This window comes from Labrus mixtus, chromosome 18 (assembly GCF_963584025.1).
Source record: "Labrus mixtus chromosome 18, fLabMix1.1, whole genome shotgun sequence".
Classification (NCBI taxonomy): domain Eukaryota; kingdom Metazoa; phylum Chordata; class Actinopteri; order Labriformes; family Labridae; genus Labrus; species Labrus mixtus.
Window position 1 is genome coordinate 11,574,215 of NC_083629.1, and position 24,350 is coordinate 11,598,564.

The 24,350-nt window shown below is 44.0% G+C and overlaps 1 protein-coding gene across 3 annotated transcripts in view; it reads left to right on the forward strand.

The window, feature by feature from the left end:
- Window positions 1-2,109: 2,109 nt before the first annotated feature.
- Window positions 2,110-24,350, forward strand: part of crim1 (cysteine rich transmembrane BMP regulator 1 (chordin-like)) — a 33,998-nt gene continuing 11,757 nt past the window's right edge. For 2 of the 3 annotated variants that reach the window (XM_061063614.1, XM_061063615.1), the window contains exons 1-8: window positions 2,110-2,816; window positions 7,502-7,663; window positions 7,949-8,122; window positions 16,259-16,501; window positions 19,863-20,042; window positions 22,632-22,835; window positions 23,663-23,791; window positions 24,175-24,328. In XM_061063614.1, coding sequence (XP_060919597.1) covers window positions 2,507-2,816; window positions 7,502-7,663; window positions 7,949-8,122; window positions 16,259-16,501; window positions 19,863-20,042; window positions 22,632-22,835; window positions 23,663-23,791; window positions 24,175-24,328 — 1,556 coding nt within the window. In that variant the 5' untranslated portion in view covers window positions 2,110-2,506. The remainder of the gene's footprint in view (window positions 2,817-7,501; window positions 7,664-7,948; window positions 8,123-16,258; window positions 16,502-19,862; window positions 20,043-22,631; window positions 22,836-23,662; window positions 23,792-24,174; window positions 24,329-24,350) is intronic. The other variant, XM_061063616.1, reaches the window with a different exon arrangement.

Sequence of the window (24,350 nt, forward strand, 5' to 3'; positions counted from 1 at the left end):
CTGCCTCGACAAACATCAGACGACCTCTACCACTCCAAAAGCCACCTGCATACACACAATCTGACACATACAAACAAATGTAAGCACACACTCATCCACACACAAAAAGGTGAAGCTGTGGACTGAAATATGGTCCCTGATATGTTTGATCACATGGCTTTAGAGCTGTATTGTTGACAGAGAGAGAACAGTTGAGGTGCCGATGACAAGAGCAATACTATAAATAGGGAGAAGGAAGATATACTTTATTAATCCTGCGAGGGGAAATTACATTTTTACACTCTATTGTTGAACATGCTACACATACATGGACATGCACTAATGGAGAGATGTCAGAGTGAGGGGGCTGCCCACAGCGAGCGGGCAGGTGCAGTGCCTTGCTCAAGTGTACATCGGCAGTGCTCAGGAAGTGAACTGGCACCTCTTCAGCTAACAGACCAATTAAATACACTCTATGGCATAACATCTATTTGTCTTGAAGGAAGACAGTTTGAATTTTTGAAGTTGGGTTGTATGAGGTACGTGTCAGTGGTAAGTGTATTACCTATGGAGATGCTATGGAGAAACCAGTAGGAGTATAGCACTAAAGCTAGGCTAAACATCACTGCAGACAGTCCGTTTGTAACACGTTATTGAGTTAATTATCAGAAAAGTTGACCGGAAATGACCATGAAAGTGTACATTACATTTAAAAATGTTCACCCCTTTACTTTGCCACCAGTATGCCTCTTTGTCTGAGCACTACTTCAGCACACCACACCACACCTGATCCTCCACCTGAACATCGGCATTCAGTACGGCAGGGAAGTCGGGACACTGGTATCCTCTTATTCAGGTCAGTCCTGAAGTACTGTACTAACCAAGTCCAACTTGTAGTTCTCTGGGTTTATGGATATAAGCTCACAGTTTTATACCCGCATCATTCTCCAGTTTCCACAGAAGTTCCCCCCTCTCTTTGGACCTGTTGACTCTCCTTCTACAGAGGTTTTTCCTCTGTGAACTCTGGTTCATTAAAGGACCCTTTTCCACAGTAAACAGCATTTCACAATCGCTGTAAAGAAAATTGCTCATTGAGTCATTTTTCAGTTTTGTTGTTTCTTGTTTTCTCTGTGAAACAGCTGCTCAATGCACTGCAGACTGAAGACTATAGGTGCTCAAACAAAGTGGCTTGCTGATGGTAAAGTAAAGAGTGAAGGTTTAGGTTGTTTTTTCTGAAAATTAGCTAAATTACGTGGTACAAATAGCCCCGTCTGCAGCAGTGTTTTAGGCCTGTAGTCTAGCTTTGAGCACCAGGTCTGGTTTCTCAATAAAAGGGGCCAAGCTGACCAGCATCTTCTGTGGGTAATAGGCCAACACTTACTACTACTTACTATAATCATTGTGCCTCATACAACCCCACTGCAAAAAAGTTGAACTATCCCTTTAATGAGGTGTTTGGGCTTGGTTCATTCATTCATTCATATACATTAGTGTAACAACCTAAATTGGTGTATAGAAATGTTTTAGAATCAAAATGTATAGTAATAGTAAAAAAGCAAGGGATGCAAAATGAACTAATTATGCTTTTCTCTCAGTAAAGCAGTGGTAGCATCAAATTTAGACATTCTAAGAATGTGCTCTATCAGGTTTTAAACTGAACGATAGCTTAAAAAACATAATTGAAATCAAAGTGTATTGTTCAAAGGCATTCTAGTTGCCTAAAACTTGCCCTACAAAGTTTCGTTTCATTCTTTTATACAATGAAAATAATATCTATCTATCTAAAACTAGGGTTAAAGGCTGAGTGCTTATACAGGAAATTTGGTAGTTTTAAATGTTGGCCACAAAAGGACTTATTTCACCATAGCCTACCAAATGCTGTAATCCGGTTTAAAACTGGAAGAAGACTGTTTAGAGAACAATTGCACTGATTTACAACAAACGAAACAGAAATCACAACTTGCTCAGAAGGCATTCAAAGTTGCATCATTGCGCAACACAGAGACGAGTTTCCGAGCGGGGATAAATCAGTTCAAATCCTCCCTCCTTTCGCTCCTTGTGACTGGTCCCTGCCTCTGTCAGTCAGGGGGAGGGGTGCACCGCTAATTTCTATATGCCTGCTTGTCAATTTAAGAGTCAGATTGCGTTCTCGTGCGTGGCTGTCAGCAGCAGCGAGCCTCAGTGGACGTCCAGCGTACAGCTCCGGGATTTCTACTGAACCACATGAGACGCTTGAGACGTGCCTGGCTACCTGCTCACATTCAACCCTTTTTTGCCTTTGGATATTGCTGCCACTTAAAACGCAGTTCGCACACTTCAGTCTCGTGCGTATTTTTTCTACTTCTGAAGTGAGCTGCTGTGTAATGAACTGCACGCCTGAGGGGAGACTTTTCCAAAAACTTTAAAAGAAGACTTCTGGAACTTTTGGAGTAACATCATTTGCAGTGTTGGCTACAACGCGGATAGTTCATGTTATATTTATTTATTTGACAAAAGCGGACTTTTAATCTGTAAAAAATTTACAGACATGTCCAGAAACATGTTCAGCAAGTGCTCCGTTGTGTTATTGAATGTCCTGTTTCTGGTACGGGCACTCTCGGCGCACGAGTGCACGCCGTGTAACCTCCGGGCATGTCCCGTCAAAGCCCCGCACGCCTGCGAGAGTGGCCGGACCTTGGCTAGGGATCCTTGCGGGTGCTGTGACCAGTGTACTCGTCTGGAGTGGGAGACCTGCGGCGGACAGGACTGGGCGCACGGCTACTGCGCTCTGGGGCTGACCTGCGCGTCTGTCAACAAGACTGGAGCAGCTACAATCCCTGAAATTGGAGTGTGTAAAGGTGGGTACTTTTAGCACCACTTAGATATAAAATGCGCTGTTATTGAGTTGTTTAACAGTCTAATAAAAGAACTGCAGAGGTGTCAGGTCTTTTCACCCCCTCCACTTTCTTGAAGTGGCCGGAGGGTACAGCTATTGAAACGTCAGTTAAGTTCTGAGTGAAGAAGTGACTGTGTCAGTGTTTACCTTGTCTCTGGCTGCCTGCTGCAGCAACCCCAGGTCTGAGGGGCTCTTGACTGCCAGGAGGGGAGTCATGTTCAGATGCTCTTTCTTTTCCTCAAAGCTTCATTCACTCTGAGCTCGGAGGCATGACAATGCGTTTGGCAGCAGTGATGTGGCACCAGAGTACTCTTCAGATTTTAGATGGCTCTGTGCTGTTTGGCTTTACAATCTTAAACGCACATTTATCCGAAAGAGACATGGGAGGAGATGACAAAAAAAAATGACAATTTGAATCTGTATGCGGGCAAAGTTGTGTGGTGACAACAATGGTGATTGTGTTTTGAACTTGGACCACGCTTTAATATAATAAATATGCTTTCCTTACTTGTCAGTGTTGTTTACACCCTGTGCTTCGAGTGTGTAACTCATATGTAATAGTTTGACAGCACGATTGCAAAAGTCCCCTGCAGATTTTCAGTTTTGAATTTGCTGCACAGTGCTGCACTGTTCTGTTTCTGCCAAAGCAGCGCTGGGCTGTTGTGCCAGCATTTTGCTCATTTTACGCACAGTTTGAGCAACTTTTAGAACTTCAAAGAAATGTTAAGGGTGTCAGGTTCCTCACAGTGAATGAAGTAAGAAGCAACGGTGTCCCCTGAGGAACAAATAACCGCCTTGAGGACCTCCCAGCCTTTCCACCTGCACTGTCTCCAGGCTGTTTCTGGATGATTGAAAGGGACTGACATGACTGTAGCAAAGCGTAAGCAGCTCTCAGTGGGTGTCTGGATCCCCTGACCCTGCTCTGTCCTTCTGTGGGGTGGTCCAAGTCAGGGCTGCATGAGGGTTTTCCAGGGGTCTCAGGCCTCCAGGCCATCCCAGGAGACGCTTCTGCTACTACTGATTGTGCCTCAGGTACGAGTTTAACTGGCGTCTGGAGGACATCTCTGCAAATTAACAGCTTTGGAACAAGCAGGAGACCTAATGGCTCCTCTGATTGAGTCGTGCCTCCACTTCTGTGGCTCCAGAGACCTCAGAGTACGCCGCTGACCCCTAAATCAGACACTCATACACACACAAAGCTCAATATCCCAAAGGGTCTAGGTGGGGGTAAATCAACACCTCCCAGTGTGTTTTCAGGGGCCACAGTAGTCAGGCTGCTGGAGGCTGATCCCAGATTTCCCTCCCCAAGCTGCAAGGGTCTTAAAGTGATTAGACTTGCAATCAGGAGTAGGGGGTAAATGTTTCCGCTTTCTGATCCCCCTGCTTCTCTCTTCATAGTTTGGTTTTTCTGGGTGGTCATAATTTGTTAATGTGGAGAGAGAAGCAACAACCTTAGGTGACATATTGCATTTTATATGAGAGGTAATGTGTCATTACCCAGTACAGTCTGTTGGTGTTGAAAGGATTGAAAAACCTGGAATGGCTGTCATTACACCAACTTTTGACCTGGAAATGTTAAGATTAAGATTAAGATTTACTTTATTGATCCCTGCAAGGGGAAATTTCAGTTTTTACACTCTGTAAGTCATGAACACACACATGCACAAACAGGATCCTGTGGACATGCACTTATGGAGAGATGTCAGAGTGACGGAGCTGCCCACAGCGGGCGCTCCTGAGCTGCTGGTGGGGAGGGGGTTTGGTGCCTTGCTCAGGGGCACCTCGGCAGTGCTCAGGAGGTGATCTGGCACCTCTCCAGCTACCAGACCAACTTCCATACTTGGTCTGCACCGGGACCCTCCGTTTCCCAACATAAGTCCCTACAGACTGAGCTACTGCCGCCGTATGTATATTACATAACATACTAGTACATCCATTGAACAGGGTAATTGTTTAAATCCAGGCTTTGTTGCTATGACATCTCACTGTAGAGCTGTAATGACCAAGCTAATTGTATGAACCCAAGCACTGGTTCTAGCTTTTTAAACACAGCATCTGTTGTTGGAGTTGTTCTGATAACAAGACCATTGTATCATTATTGGCCTCCAGTACAGTTAAAAATAATGTAGTATTATAGATACCTGTGAATTTACCAATAAATGCAGGTACTGGATACCATAATTGATTGTTCCTCCAAAGACATGACTGGTTTCTGAAAGAAGCTCATGTGACAATTACAAACAATAACAGTCCAGTACTAGAGAAAAGTGTAATGGTAGTCCATTCTAGCAAGCACTGATTTGCCACCAATAATGAGGGCCGGGCACCAAGGATTATCCTTATTATTCATTTTGACATGTTTGTTGAAATAGTGCTCCCTACAATATTTAAAGAAATTCCGCCCCCCAACCAAGTTATGACTAGATAAATTAAATTTGGTAGGCAGATCCGGCACCCTGAGACTTAAAAAACAATAGTCCCAGTCTAATCCCAACAGGAAGTCTCCTGATAAACTCCTGCTCGGGTGTTCATTCAGTCCATCTCATGTTTGGTTACTACAAGAGTCCTTTAAGTTTTTTTTAAAACTGGTATTGGAGGGGTATTCAGTATGTGCCAATGCTCAAGTCAAAGTATTGGGATCAGTACTTGGAATCTGGAAAGATGGTATCAGTGTATCACTTCCTGGGATATTAGATTGAGTTATTCTAATGGAGGAATTCAGCTGTAAGACATTAAAGCTTGCTAAAATATATCTATAAAAGAGAATCAAACGTAACAGCCTCATGTTGCATTTTTAAGTCTACCTTTTGTCTTTTAAGTATACAGGCACCTGCTCTAGGGAAAAGTCATCTGTGTCCTTCAACTTTGTCATATTTGCTCAGTGATCTGTCAGTCACATGAAATCATTTCGTCCTCGCAGCTTAATGACTTGTCTTGTTGTTTCCATTGTTTTCCTGCGTCCGTCCTCCCACTTCAACTTTCCCCAAGCTCTTGAGGCACTTAACATACCACGTAACAGAATGTCAGTCATACAGGGACGTAATGTCCACTGCACTCTTTCACATGCCTTCTACTTCTCCCTTCCTCTGGTATTATCTAATGTTTCAAAGACTTCCTTTTTAGCTCGCTATCAGCCAGAGGGCCTCTAGAGGTCAGCTTTCCCATCCTGGCTCTGGATGCCAAGACAAGCAGTCTCAGTAGCTGAGAGAGGAATCCCCTGGGATGAATCCATAGACTTTGGCTAGAGTCATGCCAGGGAAGATAATAGATAGTATGACTGGACCAGACCAGGGTCATGCTAAAAGGGCTCTGGGTTAAAGCAGAGCAGCTTGTAGGGAAACAAGCTGACTGGGGTCAAGCAAAAATAAACTAACAAGAACATATTTAGTGTTGACCCTTTTGTTAATAGTTTTGACTTCTAACCCTTTTCCTTAATGCCAGATTTAGCGCCCCCACACAGACAGGCACCCCTGCCACCACCACCTCAAATGAAAACACCCTCCCAAGCGCAGGAAAGCCACGGGTCGGAAAAAAATGTGAAGTTGAGGATCATTTTTAGGTGAAAGGAAATCACAGGGAAAATGTCGGTCTGCTTTATTGAAAAGGCGTCTTGTACTTTGCCAGCCTCGCTGGCCGTCTGGGAGAGCTATTAACAGCACGGGCTGGCTCAGGTTAAAGGCAGTATTACGGGACCTTCACCTCTTCCATTGGCTGGTGTTCATTGTAGTGTTTCTAACAGTCATCCATCACTAAAGAGTCGGCCTGCCTACTATATCCCGACAGTAGGCAGGGAAATGTACTGTGAAATATTAAACATTTTCACCTTTCTGTTTGATAATTATCTTGGTGTGTAGCTTATGGAGATGAAAAATAGAGTATTATGATGAGCTCCAATCACTCTTCCAAATTGTTGATTGACACCACAGATCTACATAATTAGGAAGAGGTTACTCTGTGTGTCGCATCCTGTTTACTCTGTCGCCACTCTAAGCAAATTGGACGACTGTGAAGACGGCTAATTTGGGGGTATATGCATGTGTTTATTCATACTTGCAAGTGAAAGGAACACTATGGGCCATGTGTATGTTGGGGCCCTTTAATTCCAGGGTTCTGCTGCTTATTCAACACACATGGCACTAACTGGACACATTCCTTCCCATCGTGAGGTTTCATCCAAGTTGAAATAGGCCCAAAGGTGCCATCTGAGGGGGTATAGGCCTTGATGGGTGAAGAAGGAACAATATGTGGGTATGATGCAAATGGCCTTGGTACAGAAGAGGCGTTCCAGCAGCCAGCAGAGATTGAAGCCCTGGGAGGGCCCCATGCTGTGGAACAAAAGCAAACAAATGGGCTCAATGGCTGAAGTAGCGTGGCAGGATAAGGAGGGAGGAGGGATGGCAGCCCAGAAATATACTGGACACTTCAGTAATGTGGGTGCCAGGGCGATGTGTTGCAACACACTAGGCTGGCTAACCTCAATACACTTTTGGGAAACAAATCTAGGTTACTGGCACATTTGGGCTCGTGATTACACTCACGCTGTATCTGTAACCCCAACCAATGTCTTTTTATTCCCAGTACAAATGGTTCAAATTGGTGACACATTAAAAGTTCACTTTCTTATCCCGTCCTAATTTTTCACCATAGTGCTCCCAGATCATCCAGAGGCCGGCCTGGAGGACGCACGCTGCCCCCTGATGACGGGCTGCAACCGAGCTGGAGGTCCGTGTGTGTGCGATGCCCGTCACTCCTGCTTAGGCTCTTTCACTTATCCAGACCAAGACACCTGCATGAAGGCCAGCAAATCAGGTAAGCCATCGCTTTCTATTACACACTTCACTTATGTTGAAACACAGATGCATACTCAGAATCCGACTCAAAGGGAATAATGCTGTCCATTGAGAGAAGCTAATCCATAACAGATGTGGCACTGAGGTGACTAATGCTACGTACATATCATAGTGATGACACACATGCTGAGGCCTTTGTCAAGTTGGTCCCAGCTCACCCTTGAGTGGTGCCATTGTCTGTGACTCATTGATGACTGTGGTTTGTGTGTGTGTGTGTGTGTGTGTGTCCATGGCTGGATTTCAGAGGGTCGCAGGCATGAGCATCGGGACAGGCACAGAGAGAAGTATGTGGGACCATCCAACCCAGCCTGCATGTTTTCTGGGTGTAACCTGACCGCCGAGGGCTGTGTGTGTGAGTCTCAGAGCTGCCACCACCACTTTGCCTACATCAACCGAAGCCAGTGCCAGGAAGCTGCAGGTAACCTTCATATGACCTGCAAATGGAACAGACAATCCACACGGCAGCCGACTGTGGCTTTAGTCAGTTCTAGTCATTTAGTGTTAAGATACAGGCTTTATAAAGCTACTTTTGATAACGATCTATGGAGAATTTAAGTGTGCCAGAGCTTAAGTTATCAACGTTCTCTTGTGCAAATCAACTCTCTCATAATTAGTACAAATGTTCCCGGTAAAAACTGACTGCTAGGGAGGTACGTGTAGCAGATATTGATTTTGAAACAGCCAACAAATCTAGTTGTTTAAGCAAATAGATTGGCAGTTCATAATTGTGTCTGAGTTGTTAAAATAATTATTTAGGTGGAGTTACTTATCATTAAACAGTCATATACCACCTGTGAAAGCCTAACAGGCATAGCTAAGTACATGACACTTTGATAACATTCAGTGAGTGGGGATAGCAAAGGAGCAGGGCTTTGAGGAGGAGAGGAAGAAACAGACGGAAAGAAAACAAGAATATGTTAAAGAAAGAAGGTGTGAGTCAGACTGACGGAAAGCAAAAAAGAAAAGTCTCCATCACAAGAGATTGAGTTGCTAGGAGACTGGTGATTGAAATATGGAGTGTTGGAGATCCTCAGGCAAAGGACAAAATCCTTAAAGAGTGTAAGATGAATGCTTCCCCTGTGTGGGGGGATAAAAAAATAGAATCCCTTGAAGTATGTGAGCCCATTCAAGAATGCGTGTTTACTTCCACTCTTAGCAGCCCCGCTGATTGACACATCTTAGTGAAAACTGCAACTGGCACAGCGAAGTTTTGGTTCCTCACTTGAATTGTGAGGTGTCTCTTGGATAGACAAGCGCTAAGTGGTGGCTGCCTCGTGAGTGACATTTTCCAAACAGGACAGGAGTGAACTCAATGAACTTTGTGTATGCTTGGCAAACGTCATCTAACTGGACAAGCTTTTCAAAGCCATACAATTAGAAAAACCTTACGGAAAAACCAGTGAACTGATTAAATCAGAAGCATGTGACTGTGACTGCATGCATCTCAATACACATTTGCAGTTGCCTTTGATATTCAAAGTTCTCCCTGTCTTTGCAATATGTTTACGGCTATTTAGATGTACAACACCACATTGCTGGGAACATGCCATGCATGTTTGAGATTATTTCTCGCTGAAAATGACACAGATGTTGTGATAGAAGATAAATCCGTATGAAAGCTTGTCTCAAGTCCTCAGTAAATCTCAGAGAAATTGTGTTTACTGTTCATGGTAGAAAAAGGAGGTAGTTATACGCACATCACGTAGGTGCAGGGCAGTGCAAAATTTGATCAAGTGTGCGTGCCGATCTTCTTCTTCACTGGTCATCAAACATGTTTTTTTCAAGGCTCCATTGTTGAAGTCACTAGTGCCACAATGAAAGATCCACTGTTAGTCTTTTCTCTGTTTTGTAACTTCCTCACCTCAAAGCCCGAGCCCAACAGATGACAGTTTAAACTAACACAAGACAAAACTGTAAACAACATTTTTCAGCAGCTTATGAGTTCTCACTGCAACACACACACCCACCCCTCTGATGGCCCCTCATTAAGTAAGAACCCAGGATGTGTGTGTGTGTGTGTGTGTGTGTGTGTGTGTGTGTGTGTGTGTGTGTGTGTGTGTGTGTGTGTGTGTGTGTGTGTGTGTGTGTGTGTGTGTGTGTGTGTGTGTGTGTGTGTGTGTGTGTGTGTGTGTGTGTGTGTGTGTGTGTGTGTGTATGTGTGTGTGTTTGTAAGAATGCATGTGACTGTGGAAAGATGCACACATGCTTATGTTTACATGTGTTTATGCACCGAATCCCGTGTGTGTGATAAACTTATCTATACTGTATATATATGGGAATCTGAGTGTGCATGTCTGCATCCGTGTTTTGTGCGTGCGTCTGTGTGTGATAATTATCTTGTTTGTGTAGATGTCTCGGCGGAGAATTTCCTTTGTCTGTCACCAGCAAGAGCTTCCTCTGCAAGCAGACTGGGACTCTGTGGTTAGGATCTTATAGTGACGGCTTCCATCAACCCCTTGTTGTCTTTAGATACAAACAGTTATTAAGATGTGTGTTAGCATGCCCTGCTAGTGTGTGACGGCAAATGTATCCTGTAAACCTGCATCCAAAGGAATGAAAGCTTTATGATCACACTTGTCTTCACATGCATTAAAGCAGACACTTTGTGAAAACCTTTCAAGACATCACTCAGAAAATAGATCCTCTTCTTGCGACCTGTGAGCTCACACATGGTAATGGTTTGCCCTCTCACTTTCTCTCTGACTCACTCAGTGGCAGTGTTGGTTTGTCCCTCTGCTGTGATTCACTGATGTCTTAAAAAAAACTCAACATATTTTTTGCTGTGTCACAGTTGGTGTTAATGTTGCCTCATGTTGTTTCAGTGGGATATTATTAATTACTGGTCAACGAGACACTGCAAAGGTTCAAGCAAGAGGCAAATTATGTTCCAGACACATTCCCGTTATGCAGGAAAAGAGGATGTGATAAGTGTAGGAGAGGGAGGGGGGAAGCCAGACACAGGAAGATAGGAAATCACAACTTAGACCAATCATTTTGTTGAGGTATTTGTGTCAAGTACAGTTCTGTGGTTGTGGTAGTTTGGTGTTGGGTTATTTTACACCATAGGATGGTTAAATACTTAATTCACGATAAGGCCCCCTAACTGCTATTTCGGAGGAATTCCCCTGCTGTAGCTCACTGACAGGAACAGGCAACAGCACTCTGGATTTTGAAAGTGTTTAGGTGATTCATACACATGGCATCACTTAATACTAACATCGGCTCAGTAAATGTGAAACTTTGAAAATGAAGTATGTCAAGTTTCCTTCTTACTCTTGGACCGTTATTTGGGATAATGTGAAAAATAGTAGCTTGCAGTGCCTTGTAACTTAATAGGTAAATTGGGTGCTGCACTTAAAAATCAGTGTTGCCCTTGTTATAAATAATTAAGTTCAGTTGTAAAGAGGACTACCTTATTTGTGGGTGCCAGTGTACCGTTTTGTTTCTTCAAAGAGATGTTCTGAAACATTCTTTTCTTTCCCAATACCAATTCTTATACCAGGTGCCCCTCTGATACCAGATACCAGTGTGATCAAAAAGTATAGCATATAATATTGGTAGGAAAAAAAATCATTATTGACATGTAGTAGCTTGTTTTGTTACTTGTCACAGGATCATTTACCTGACACCTGTTGATTTTTTGGGTTAGATGATTATGGTTTCAGATCAGTACATTGACTGGCAAACTCGTTGATATGGCATTTAAGGCAATATTTGTACTGGTACCAGTATCAGTATTGAATAAACTCTAATTCCTGCTGACTATTTGGATAGAACATGGTGAAAATTGTCCCTCAAAGGTATGTGGAAGTTCACATTATGGGGAGCAGTGCCCACTATGAGGCCATGGGACAAACTGACCTTGCTTCCACAAATCTACCCACCTATGCCACCCCTGTCGTGCTACAATCTGCGCCTGTGAAAGGACTGTTAGTTCTGCTCGGCTGCAGCCTCTTTGTTGCAGAGCTATTACTGGCTGAGCCAGACTGCTGCTCGCTGGCGGGGGCGTGAGACGTCTCAGTGGCTCTATTGCCCTGATGTACCCTGCAAGCTGCTCGTTTCCCAGTGTGGGCGTATTTTATACAAGAGTGGGTTGTGATTTGAAAGAGGAAACAGAACTCTTGTGTGGTGATTGAGACAAAGAACTTCCCTTTCAGGCATGCTGGGATTGCTTCTCAACCTCAGACCGCTACTCCTGGTCAGCCGCTGACCAAACCGGACAGCAGGGAAAGCCTAGACACACACAAACACACACACACACGCACACACAAACCTCTGCTCTTCACCTACAGTAGCCATGACTATTATCAAATCAAAGACAGCCTGAATGCAGATTAAGTTGAATCCTCTTGTTAACAGTCTAACTTTGCCTACCATCTATTACCTTCTCGTTGAAAGGGAACAAATCCATATGGCCAAAAAACCACATGTTACTAAACTGCCTCTTCCACAGTATCGCCATCAGTTATGTAGACCTAATGTCTTCCACAGACTTGTTTCTACATGTATTACATAAGGGCAGTGTTTGATTTATAGTGTCCTCTGAGTGACAGTGCATGCAACAAAAGTTCTATTTTTTTCTTCCACTGCTGTATGCACATTGCACAGTACCCCAGAGCCGACATGTTACCGCTTTTATTTGCATTTTGTGCCAGATGTAACAACAGCCCATGTGTGGTTTGATCTCTGGCTGAGGGACGGGCCCTTAAGCCAGATAGAAGTCCCTTATGCACTCTGTCAAAGGCCTTATCTTATTGGCCATCTGACAGCAAGAAAAGGGTGTGTTTCAGTGGAATGCTTAGATGCTTTGTACACTTGCTATGTACACACTCAAACATGAAAACTCTTTGTACAAATGTGCACCTTTATGTGGTCACTCTCATTACCTAACCCAAACATGCTCATTCACAGCTGCAGCGGCGTTACTCAGGACACTGAAATCACGTTTTTCATCTCCAAATATTTAGCCAAAGAGCAAGGCCTGCAGGCAGCCGATGCAGGCCTGCCGACTGCATGCCTACGCCCAACTACCTCAAGCTTCTGACCATAGTGTGAATTTCTCAATGAGTGACCCTGTCTGTGCCTTTTGGCCTGGACCCCCTCCCAGACCTGCTCCACAGTCCTCACACATATACTTGCACATGCTGAAACACTTGGCCAACAATGCTGACTTTCTCAGCTGTAACTGCTGGTGGGCAATGGGCCAGGCCCCCACAGCTTTACGTGAGACACGGCACTGATGCGTCCCTTTGCGGAGCAACTTTATAAAACCTGAGGACGGACCAGAAACCCGCAGAGGGCAGCTGGACTGAGACAGCTTTGTTCTCATCTGACTTGCTTCCAAAGTCAGTCGGTGAACAGAACTCACATTGTGTGCTTTTTCCATGAGTAAACTCGGGCTGTCAACACAGCCTCCTCTGCCTCGCCGAGCTGCTCTGGTTCGGGAAAGACTGTGCTTCTTGTGCGCAGGACTAGAGAGAAGAAAAAAAACTCATTTCGATAGGAGGTGTTTTTCTTTCTTCAATGAGCTGCTGAGGTGCCAGAAAAATGCTTTGTTTACAAAAGAGGCCATTCTGTGGTAATGAAGCAATTTCCGTATCCCACCTCTTTCAATCCAGCGTCAGGTGTGTGTGTGTTTGGTGTGTCTGTGACTTTACACCGTCGCAGGTTGTACATTAAGGTCAAAGGTTTTTATATTCTTTGCTATCTTATAGTTCCACAGGAGCACATGTTTTCTAATCTGCAAAGAACATTTATCAAGCATACCAAATCAGGCCTTTTGTGCAGGCTGGAATATGGCCACCATTGTGATGTGAAGATTGGTTCAGTGGTTGCTGACTCACTAATTATAGCCATTTATGCTCAGAGATAGGACACAAACAGGATAAAATCTATTTGTTGCTGACTTTTTCCATATACTCGGTGTGCCTATTGTGCTTATAAATGCGTCGGCTGGAAAATTATATTAATTGGAGTTGCAAGGGTTGGACCATTTCTGCAAATGGATGCAATTCAAATCATTTGAATGACAATGGTATGTCTGCCAGCTGCTTTCCCAGCCCACTCAAACCCTTGCCATTATCACTATTGAAAGAGTAATCAGCCTTCTCTGGGAAACATACAATACACAGAAAAAAGGGTTTTTCAGTGCAGAACGTTGTGCAAGGTCGTCCCAGGGTATTTTCTATGGCTTTAAACAGTGTTAGGTTTTCATATGCAAAACGAGTCTTCAAATGAGCAGCAGCAGACTGCGTCAGACTTTAATGGAAGTTACACATACGCCAATCAGAGCGTCCAACTGAAACTGCAGCAAAGTAATGAGGCCAAAAACCGTTAAAAGGGTTGTAGCCTCCCTTAATTCAGGGGTTTTCCCCTCATTTTCTATGACACCATTCAGCTACAAAGTTTATCAATGAGAGCCTTGTGCAGTTCTCACTGTTCCCAGGTTGCTAGAGTAAACAGTACAGTACAGATACTTCCCACTCCTGCACTATTTATCTGGAGCCAGAAAAATCCTCAATTTCATCTGTCAGAAATCTTGTCCCCACCCACCAAAATACAACAGTCACAGTCTTACAGCCCCTGTCCTCCATGTTTATTCTATGTCAGGTAGACATCACACAGCTACTTGAATGCAATGCCAGCAGAGCATCAGATCAGAGAGTGCGTCTTAAAGGGCTGGAATGGTAAAGATTACACGGTTCAGTTCAGAAGTGTGGCTCTGGAGTCCAGGACGGTCAGAGCAGAACCACTATCAGGGTATCAGACGTGTTGATGAGGATCTGTACCCCATTTCAGTTTCAACACCTTGTGGCAAAGCCCAGAGGGATCTACTTACATGTCTTCAAATATCAGGGATGAGGCATATCCTCTGAGCAACTGGAGCCAGCACTGGTCTGGGAAGACCATCAACAAAAGTCAGTTTCTGGATATGCTACTAAAACCTCAACCAATGTTACGCAACCTCAGTCTGTATCCGTCCCTCTCCTCAAAAACCATATGTATGCAAGGATTGTCAAGAATCCCGGACCTTTAAATCACAGTCCATTTAATTTCACTCTCTTATGAGGAGGAAGTCGTTTGTTTGCACATTTTGGCTTTTAATGTCAATGATGATTTAAACTACATGTACAATTACCAGTTTTGCCTCTTTCTCATCCCTAATCTCCATGCTGGTTATTACTGCCTTTCCACTCTTCCTCTCTGCTCTCAAAGAGTCACAGAGTGTGTATTGTATGTGCTTTCAGTAGGGGATGTTGAAAATGACTTTGTGATTGACAATTATAGGACAGGACTTGAGCCTGCCCACCCCAATCCCAATGTTCTGCCTGCACTGTATAGATTACAGTGACTCTGAGAACCAAAATAAACACATCTCTTTGGTTTGGTAATCCAATCTATGAAAGGTAGCTACTGTTCTCATACAATGTCTGTACAGAGGGGCGCTCCACTTTCCTTTTCCTGAACGCGCTCCAAAATACACCCCTGAGCCCCTTACCCAGATTTCCAGCACCTCCGCACCTCTTCCCAATCTAACGAAGGGTATCAGAGCTATTATGTTGGCTCCCGCGAATGAAAAGACAAATACATCCTGGTATGCAAAGTGAGGGGGAGACTCTGAACTGAGAAGAAAGCTCTGCAGCTCTGTGAATGTTTGGCTGGCGTTTGGAGTGTGAGTTTCTCGAGCCAGGTTGGGTGGGATCAGAGACTTAAAGAATATGCAGAGAGGCTTGTTGTGTCTACAGTGCTAGTTGCGTTCCTCTTACAGGACGCGGTGAGCTGTCATGGACTGAAGTAGGGATCTGATGACTGTGCATGGAGTTTGTGTTGGGTAACTGTGTGAACTCAGCTTTGAGAGTGTAACACGAGTAGTGCTGCTCTTAAGTGGCTCAACTGACACGACAGGGATGCTGCCCTCTGACACATACACACACTTGGCTCTTACATACTGCCAGTTCACGGTGGCTTATGTACGCCCCTGTTGCACCTTATCTGCAATGTGTAATGTATTGAGGCAAAATAGTAGGGCGACGTTGTTCTGCCCCTGATCAGTCCTCAGAGGTAGAAACAGAGACGGAATGGGAGAAGATAGTGTCAAAGTGTAACGATGGAGCCAGGAGGGCAGATCATGCCCTTTGTGTGTGTGCATGTCTGAGTGTGTGTGTATGTGAAGCTCACACTGTATGTACACAAACGCCATGCCTCTAGGGCTTCTGCAACACTATAATGCTAGACACTAATATTATGCCATTTCAGATGTAATGTGTAACTACAAAGGCGTAATGACGGCGGAGCTTTATTATGGCACTGTTGCAAAATTGCAATCGGAAAAGGCTACTGACACAAACACAACAACAAAGTGCATAAAAAAATCCCTCCTGTCTTTAGCAGAACAGTAAGGACACTATCAGAGCCGAGAGCATTTAATGTGATTTTGCAGTATTATACTCAAAAGAAGACTAAAATTAAGAAATGCCACATGTTTTCATATACTTCTTTATGCTACACCCTCCTGTATTAAAAAGTGACATTGGTACATGTCTGTATGTTTCAGAGGAGCTGAGGTGTGCCGGAGTGACATGTCCCACCCTTCAGGTGCCCTCCTGCCCAAATGGTTCTGTTCTGACCAAGAGTTACACGCCCCCTACTGGTTGCTGCCCCTCCATACCACCCCAGTGCACTTGTGACCCGCATGCCTGCCACAAGCCCCAGTGCCCGAGCGGACAGCGCACTGTGCCAATCAGCCAGGCCAGCGGTCAGCCAGGGGACTGCTGTGATGTCTTTGAGTGCCAGAAAGGTGATTTCTTTGAGCCCGCACTGCACGATCCGTTTCGATTTCCCCCCTGCTGGGGGTAGCAATGGCACAGTTTGTGTGAGATTCTTCGCCTCTAAGGAAGCAATTATTTTCCTCAGAATGAGGCTTTCTTCCCTGCTGACCAAATGTCCACACATGAAAAGAAAAGTTGCTGATTGGATAATTACTGTTGGGCTGTTTATCGGGCTAAGCTGATGCCTCCCAGGGTTAAGACCGTGGTTCAAAGACATTTTTTTCAGGGGTGTTTCCACAAATAATTATATTGCCTGAAGAGATATGAATTGTTATTGGTCCTTAAAGTTGATTGCTTGATTACGGTTTTCTCACTTGCTGTGAAAGAGACAGATGAAAAACAGGGTAAAAGTGAGAAACAGAGCAGATGTCCATTATATATAAATACATATAAAAAGACATCAGCGCTCTCCGACATGGCCCAAAGGCAGCCAGGAGAGTCAGGAAGGCAGCAAGGGGACCTGTGGTATTGGTCTGTTTGCTCTGCGCTCCCATCAAATATTTGCTGTTTTACCAACAGAACAAATTCCCATTCTGGCCCCTCCACATGCATAAATGTGTGCCCTGTCCTGGAATTAATGGACTTAACGAGCCCAGTGACCAGAAAAGTGCTTAGGCTACGAATTTGCTCAACAGAAGTGCAGTGTCAAAGGGTTCCTGTCTGGTCACACGTCCGAAGGGAAAAGGTTCAACAGTTCATTGATGGGAATGCTTTTTATGTGCTCCTGTCTGCCAGTGGGGAGGGTAATCAAGTCCGGCAGGCCGGCGGGGGCTGAATGGCAGCCATGGGGGCCATGGGATCAGTGTTTTGATAACAAGTGTCTGCTGCTCTTTGGGCCCAGGGCTTGATGCCTTTTGTGCTGCCCCTACCGTCCGTTAGGCCTTGCATGACTGCGCACCGTGTCAGAAAGCTGTACAGAGACATGGACAAGGACACTCACACCCTCATCACCTCCCCCCTCCAGCAGAGGCCCCTCGTTTCCTCCACCGTCCTGCAGAGGCCCCTAAAGCTTTGGCTACAAATACTGTATCCTATACATATACAGTTGAAGTAACTTCCAAATAGCATAGATATTCCATAATGGAACACCCTTGCATGGCCCCCCATTGTCTTTTTGTGTCTGTGTCAGGCTTGGCCTGATTAACTTGTTTCCATTGCCCTCTTGGCTGATGGCTCACATTAAGTCAGGGTCAGTGTGTGCAATGACAATGAATCCCACCTGTGTGTTTTGGCCTCCATTAACTATAGCTTTTTCCACTCTTGGTTGTATCTGAGTTGAGGCCAAACCTGGCAGCATTGACCAAACCAAATGTCATCTGATACAACAGATTAACTTGGTTCTGTTTAGCTGTAGCCAGCTCTTTATCAACACTTTAGCTGAAGCAAATTTTACAAACATCCAATCCGTTGACTGTGAATGCAGTGCACATTTTCTTTTGAGATTTTTTTTAAAATTTTTTTAATTTGGTTCTCAGGGAGCTCAGTTTAAGGATTTTGTAAACACACAATAATCATGGCCTTGGAGGCGGATCAGTGGTTGTTTTGTTGAAGTAAAGTCAAGCTCATATGATTTGTTTGCTATTTGTTATTCCAGATTGATCAAAAGTATCATTGAAATTATGATTTGAATCAATCATCAGCACTCTTCTATGAGACAAATCATGCTTTTCTTCGTGGGTTTTTACTTTATTAGCCTTTAAACCACAAGAAGCGGCAGTAAGACAGCCCATTATGGATGATTTAGACGGGCTTAAACTCCTTGTTATATGGCCCATCCATCTCCACATCCAGTCCTCGATTCAATTTGGAGAAGACTGAACATCACAAACATGACTGGAATTTAGACTCTGTACTGGAAGTTGTTTCAGGGATTACCATTAACAAACACTGCGGAAATCACATGTGAGCATCCCCTCATGTGACTTCCTATTGCTTCTGTGAGCATTAAAAAAACGTTGCCGGGCCTTTTGATTTCGGCCAGCTAAAGTGCTTATTGCATTTTCTCTGCTTGGTTTTGCTGCACGCAAAGCAGAACGGCAGGAATAATGTGTGAGGGAGAGGTAGTGTCAAAAAAGAATAGAGGAGAAAGATGGCACGGGAGAGAATAAAAAAATCAACAAATCCCCATCTACTTTCAACTCAGTTGGCCCACCTGCTTTGTATTAGAGTGCAGAGTTGATTTTCGGGCATGGGGTCAGCTGTGCAGACACTTTGAGTCTGCACTCAAAGGTATGGCGTACAGATGCAGCTGAACCACTGCTCTCATTTATTGAAACCACTGGTCCAACATCTGCTTACATGCAATACACCTACCTGTTTAAATGGTTTGGCTACTCGCTACTCTGAGCTTTGGAGACGTTCTTGCATAACCACATTGCCTCACTTCCATCATGTTGGGATGTGATGAATGATAGGTTACAGTGTGGTTGGTTGAGATCTTACAATGTTGAGTCACCCAAACCACCGTGGTTCATGTGAACGTCTAATCGAGCTTTACATCTGTGCATCATGCGTCATTTTAGTGTTGCATCAAATACAACATTCTGCTTTACCAATTGATCAATCACATCTGTTTTATTTTGGTTTTCTCTTTTGTAATCACACACACACACACACACACACACACATTCACTCAAAATACAGAGTGCAATTAGTTGGTCAAGTTTTTCCCGTACATATTCTGGCTTAACTGGGCCTGTTGTCCAAACAAAAAAAAGACCAGACCACGGGTTTCCAACAGTGTTGTAACTAAGCTCATTTAGTTTCACAACAAAGGTAACCAGAGCTAAAAGAGGTTCTAAGTGCTTGGATGTTTTGGGAAGTCAGACCAGGGCATTGATTCACTCCACCTGCAGCCAGCACTGAGGCCAGGTTCTGCCAAAGCTTCAGAAACACTACTTTTTTTCTTTTACTGAGCAGTGCAAGAGTCCAATACCTTTTCAAGACTTTTCAAGATCTCTGTGAAATTCCTCGTCATGGACTTGGCTCCATTGTTGAATGTTGAATGCCATTCAGCCTCATAGGCCATCAGCGTAAATCCTTCATCTTTTGGTTTAGATCAACATTTCCATCAATAGATGAAAATGAATGAAAGTTTATGAATCTGAAATGGATTGAATACATCTGCGAAGGACTGACATTGATCGAGCTTGACATTTAAGATCAAAACTGCATTCAGTCATGAGGAGAAAATCCCCTGTTAGACTTTGCCAAATGTGATGGACATCTAACAGGTCCCACGAGAGTGTGTTAAGCATTATTGTCCCCACATGGTGTTTGGTTCGAGGATTAACACAACCGTCTGATTCATCTTCTTGTTTTTCCCCATAGTCTCCCCCAAGTGTGTCCACAATGGGAAGGAGTTTTCCGAGGGAGAGGTGTACCGCATGGACCCCTGCTGGCTGTGTCAGTGCCGTGGAGGAATCTCTTTCTGCTCCAAGGCAGAGTGCGCCGAGCTGGACTGTGAAAACTTCTACATTCCTGAGGGAGAGTGTTGCCCTGTCTGCATAGGTACACAGGGCATCCTTACTATTTTGTTAAAATGACAACATAAATGTTAATTCTTGCAAAATATTACAATATTCAAAATCAGGATTTAGAACTACACTTTTTTTAAGGGTTGAGCGCGAGTGGTGATGTGGCATTGGGTGAGAGGGCCTGTGTGGCCAGCTGGCAGATTAGAAAGTGAATGCAGGAGAGGTAGAGTTGGTATCAAAATCCACCTTGCTTGACACTTACCTTCAGTGACCCTCATTTAATTGCTTCCTCATAAAACCAGCTTCCACTGTTGTTAACATACCTGGCATACAAGAAGCACACTATAGAGCCAGCCATGGATTCCACTGGGGAGACTCAAGAACATAAAAACTCTCTTTTTAAGTGTTCAGCTTGGCTTTGTTATATCTGGCTGCGGCTAAATGGGGGGGGGGGGACCCACTTTCAAAAAAAAAACACATGTGCTCAAAGCCAGGTAGGGATCTCTGATATGTGCTCTTGGGATAGTTAAAAAAAAGGGGTTGCAGCACATATGGCAACCACATCGGAGTCCGCCAAAAGTCAGTATATGGAGACGGTAGCCAGTGTTGGCCTCTGCCTCCTTGGCTTGAGTTGATTGGGCGCAAGAGAAGGAGTGAGGACTGCAGAGGGATCATGTTAGGTTAATGCTGGAAGTACACCTGGAATATGCAGTCATTTAGAAGGTATGGAATGCTTTCATCCTCTTCTTATGGAAAGCTGCTATTACTTACTGCATGGCTCACTGAAGGGAACATTTCCTTTAACACTCTTAATCTGGTTTAAGAGATGCATTTAAGGTTACCTGGTTTGGATTATAATATTTCTTTATTACCTTTAGATCAAATCAGTCTTCTAATGAGAAAAGAATTGCTTGTAATGCTTACCAGACTCTGTGGTTTCTCCCGCTTCAACATAGGGCTCTAGTGTCTTTCAGCTAATTGTTTTGGTTTTACAGTCCATTACTTTTGTTCTTTCTCACCAATGCTCTCAACAGCAGCAGCAGGCTTAAGTGAAAGGGCTTTGATCAACCTACTAAAGCCAAACCACTCAGCCCCAGACATCAGACACACAACAAAAGAGCCAAATATGTTTTGATCATGACTAGCTTGAGACCAAAAACAGACCTAAAAGGAAAGTGAATATTGGACTGAGACATGACAAGCAGCAAGAAAACTAAATTCCAAATGATGTTTATGTTGCTCCATGTTTGCTGCAAATGTACAAGTTAATAATAGACCAATGCTCTTTCTTTATCTTGTCCCAAAGGCCAAAAAGTAACAGACTAAATAATTGAACGTAACCTGTTAGTCATCATGTTTGGATTTCCTTTTTTAAGTGAAAACTTGACTGCATTGTTCATTTGAGATCATTTGAGCCTGATAAGAGATTGACTAAAGTGCAATGTTGTGGTGGCCTTGAAAACCAAACACTTGAAACCAATGGGAAACAAACGGAGGTATCATGTTGCATTTTGAGAAACGTAGTCCTTAGGGTATTTGGAGCTTGACCAGTATTGGGAAGGGAGCTTGTTCTCAGGTTTTTTTTCATAACTTTCAACCACTTTTTTTTTTTTCTCTCCAGCTTCACGGAAGTGAGTTGCCAAAATCTTGGACAGACCTTATCAATTGCAGAATACAGAGTGAAAGATGCATTCAGGTTAATCACAGCCAGACGATTGATACCTCAGCAGCACCCTCAGCTTTGATCAGATAGGGAAAATAGGACACCTTCTCCAAAAACTACAACACCCTTAACCCACTGACACACATATGATAAGCCACACCAACCACTTCAACACAGAGAATGAACAAAACACTGAAACCAACTTCTTACATGCCCCTTATACCACAAAAAAATGTCTTAAAATAGTTTATTGTAAATGAAAAGGGCTTTCTGAGTTACCTCAGTCCCTAGACACCACCCCATACTCTAGATTAACTTTTAAAACGTCCCAAACTTTATGGTTCCACTTCGGGCTAATAGCTACAGATCCTATTGTTTAAAAGGGTTTCAAACACTTTATTGGTATCAAACACTGACCTAGCCTTTGACCTCCGGGGGGATGACTGAAACTCACATGGATGAGCTTTCAGCCAAAATGTAAGTGGACACTGTTGGGACTGGCAAGTTTAATGTCATAACCGCCGCTGTGTTTTCAATGACCACATCTCTCTCAGGACGAAACAATGATACCCTCAAACCCATCGGTCTCATATCTACGTAAATCCCTATACTGTGGATATTGTCACACAGCCAGGGGCCTCTCCTCTTTGTAAATGTAGGTGGGTCATCTACATTCAACATCATTCTCTCCATAGATCTCGGTGACGAGCCAGTTTCCATATCTTGTTATCTCCCTCATGGAGTATCCTGCTTCAGCTCCGCTCTCACTCTGTCTCTTGTTAATTCGATTACAGTAGAGGATGTTGTATAAGACACACAGCTCGGTTGCTTGGGTTTAAATTCCACCCATGGTAGCCAATACAAACTATATATGTGACTTATACATGTGCTTCCAATCAGATCAAACAGATCTCCTCCATCTCACCTAATTCTTCAACACGTCTCTTTCTTTCCTCACAGATGTTGAGTTACTGTCGATGGACAGCACTAAAGCTAGTTGCTGGGTGAATAACAAGCTGCGAGCCCATGAGGAGCAGTGGAAGGAGGACGACTGCACCTTCTGCCAGTGTGTGGATGGAGACCCCCACTGTACGGCAATGGCCTGCAAACAGAGCTGCCAAAACCCGGTCAAGATCCCAGGAGAGTGCTGTCCCTTCTGTGAAGGTATGTGGAGTTTGTCACTGAATTAAAAAGACATCTAAAATATACATTTCTACATTATGAGGTACACTACACCCGAATACCACATGTAGGAGGCTCCTGTGGCCCCGCAGCCTCGCTTACAGAGGCCATGTCGGCATGGGCTCATTAAAGAGGAGGCCACGGAGCATTCTTCAAGCGGCAGGGTTCTTTGTGTTTCTTTATTACTGCTGCCCTCCAAAATGAGACCCACCTGTGCGTGTGAAGCCGTACTTTTTACACAAGACGCTGCATAATTGAAGTGGATCTCTTTCTCTTTTTTTTTGTGAGCGTAATTAGTTACAGCTCGTTGGGCTGCTCCTCCCACTGAACGTGGCAAGAGATGTTTGACGGGAATAATAACTGTGTTTTTCCCCAAAAAGTGTTAATGTGGTTAACAATAAAGCTGGCCCTGATTCAAGAGGGTCTGGACAGTGTCGGCATCTCACTTGAGTCCAGGGGACACTAGTATTTTCAGTAATGGAGCTAAAAGCATGCTCCACACATTCAACCTATTAATGGAGACAGTTCCCCATAATAAGATGGAGAGGCCTGCTCCCCCTTACAGTGCGACCCGCCCTGGTGTAATTGCTCTATATTTATCTGTAATCACTGTTTACTCCAAAATAAGAACAGTGTAAATAGGTGGCTATTACACTGGGCACAAAAAAAAGCGTGGAGGTATTACACCTTAGGGGTCTTTCAACCCATATATGAAAAAATGGCGACAAATTCACAAGAGAGCTCCTTGTTTTTGTTTGTTGTGTACGCTGAATACTGATGCCAATTGTTTTCCTTTTTTTTTTTTTCAGAGCCTTCCTATGAAACAGTTAGCCCCATGCTATGTCCTCCCCTGGAAAACTGCTCCCTGTCAGGCACCGATTGCCCTTATGGTTTCCATCAAGACAAGAATGGATGTCTGCTCTGCCAGTGTCTCAATAGTAAGGCCACCTTCCTCACTTTATGCTGAACCTGAAGTGTTAAAGTTTCATGGACCCGCTGGCGTAACTGTGAATTGAATGCTTTTCTTTCTGATATGCTGCTTCTCACAGTTAAGCATTAAGACTTAGGGCACGCAGGGCACACAGTGTTAACAGTGTTAACCAATCCGTTAGGATGATGTCCAAAATATTTGGCAACGACTTGACTATAACAGCAAAAGAAAAGACATGAACCTATTCACAGCAGCTTTTTCTGTGTCAGAGTTTGAGAGGTTCTCTGTCACAAGAACGTTCCTGTCTAAGACCCACAGCAACTCTTTGCCCTTTACCTTTGATTAATTGTTGTGCCTCCCGTCAATTGACCTCTTCCTCTACTCCCTCAGATGACTCCTGCCCTGACCTTGGAAAATACTGTTCCCTGCGATGTCCGATGGGATATGAGAGGGACGATTTTGGCTGTGAGGTTTGTGAGTGCAGCATCCCCATGCCCAAGTGCCGACCTTTGACCTGCACTAAGACCTGCCCCTACGGATATGTGTAAGTTAACCTCGAAGAATCT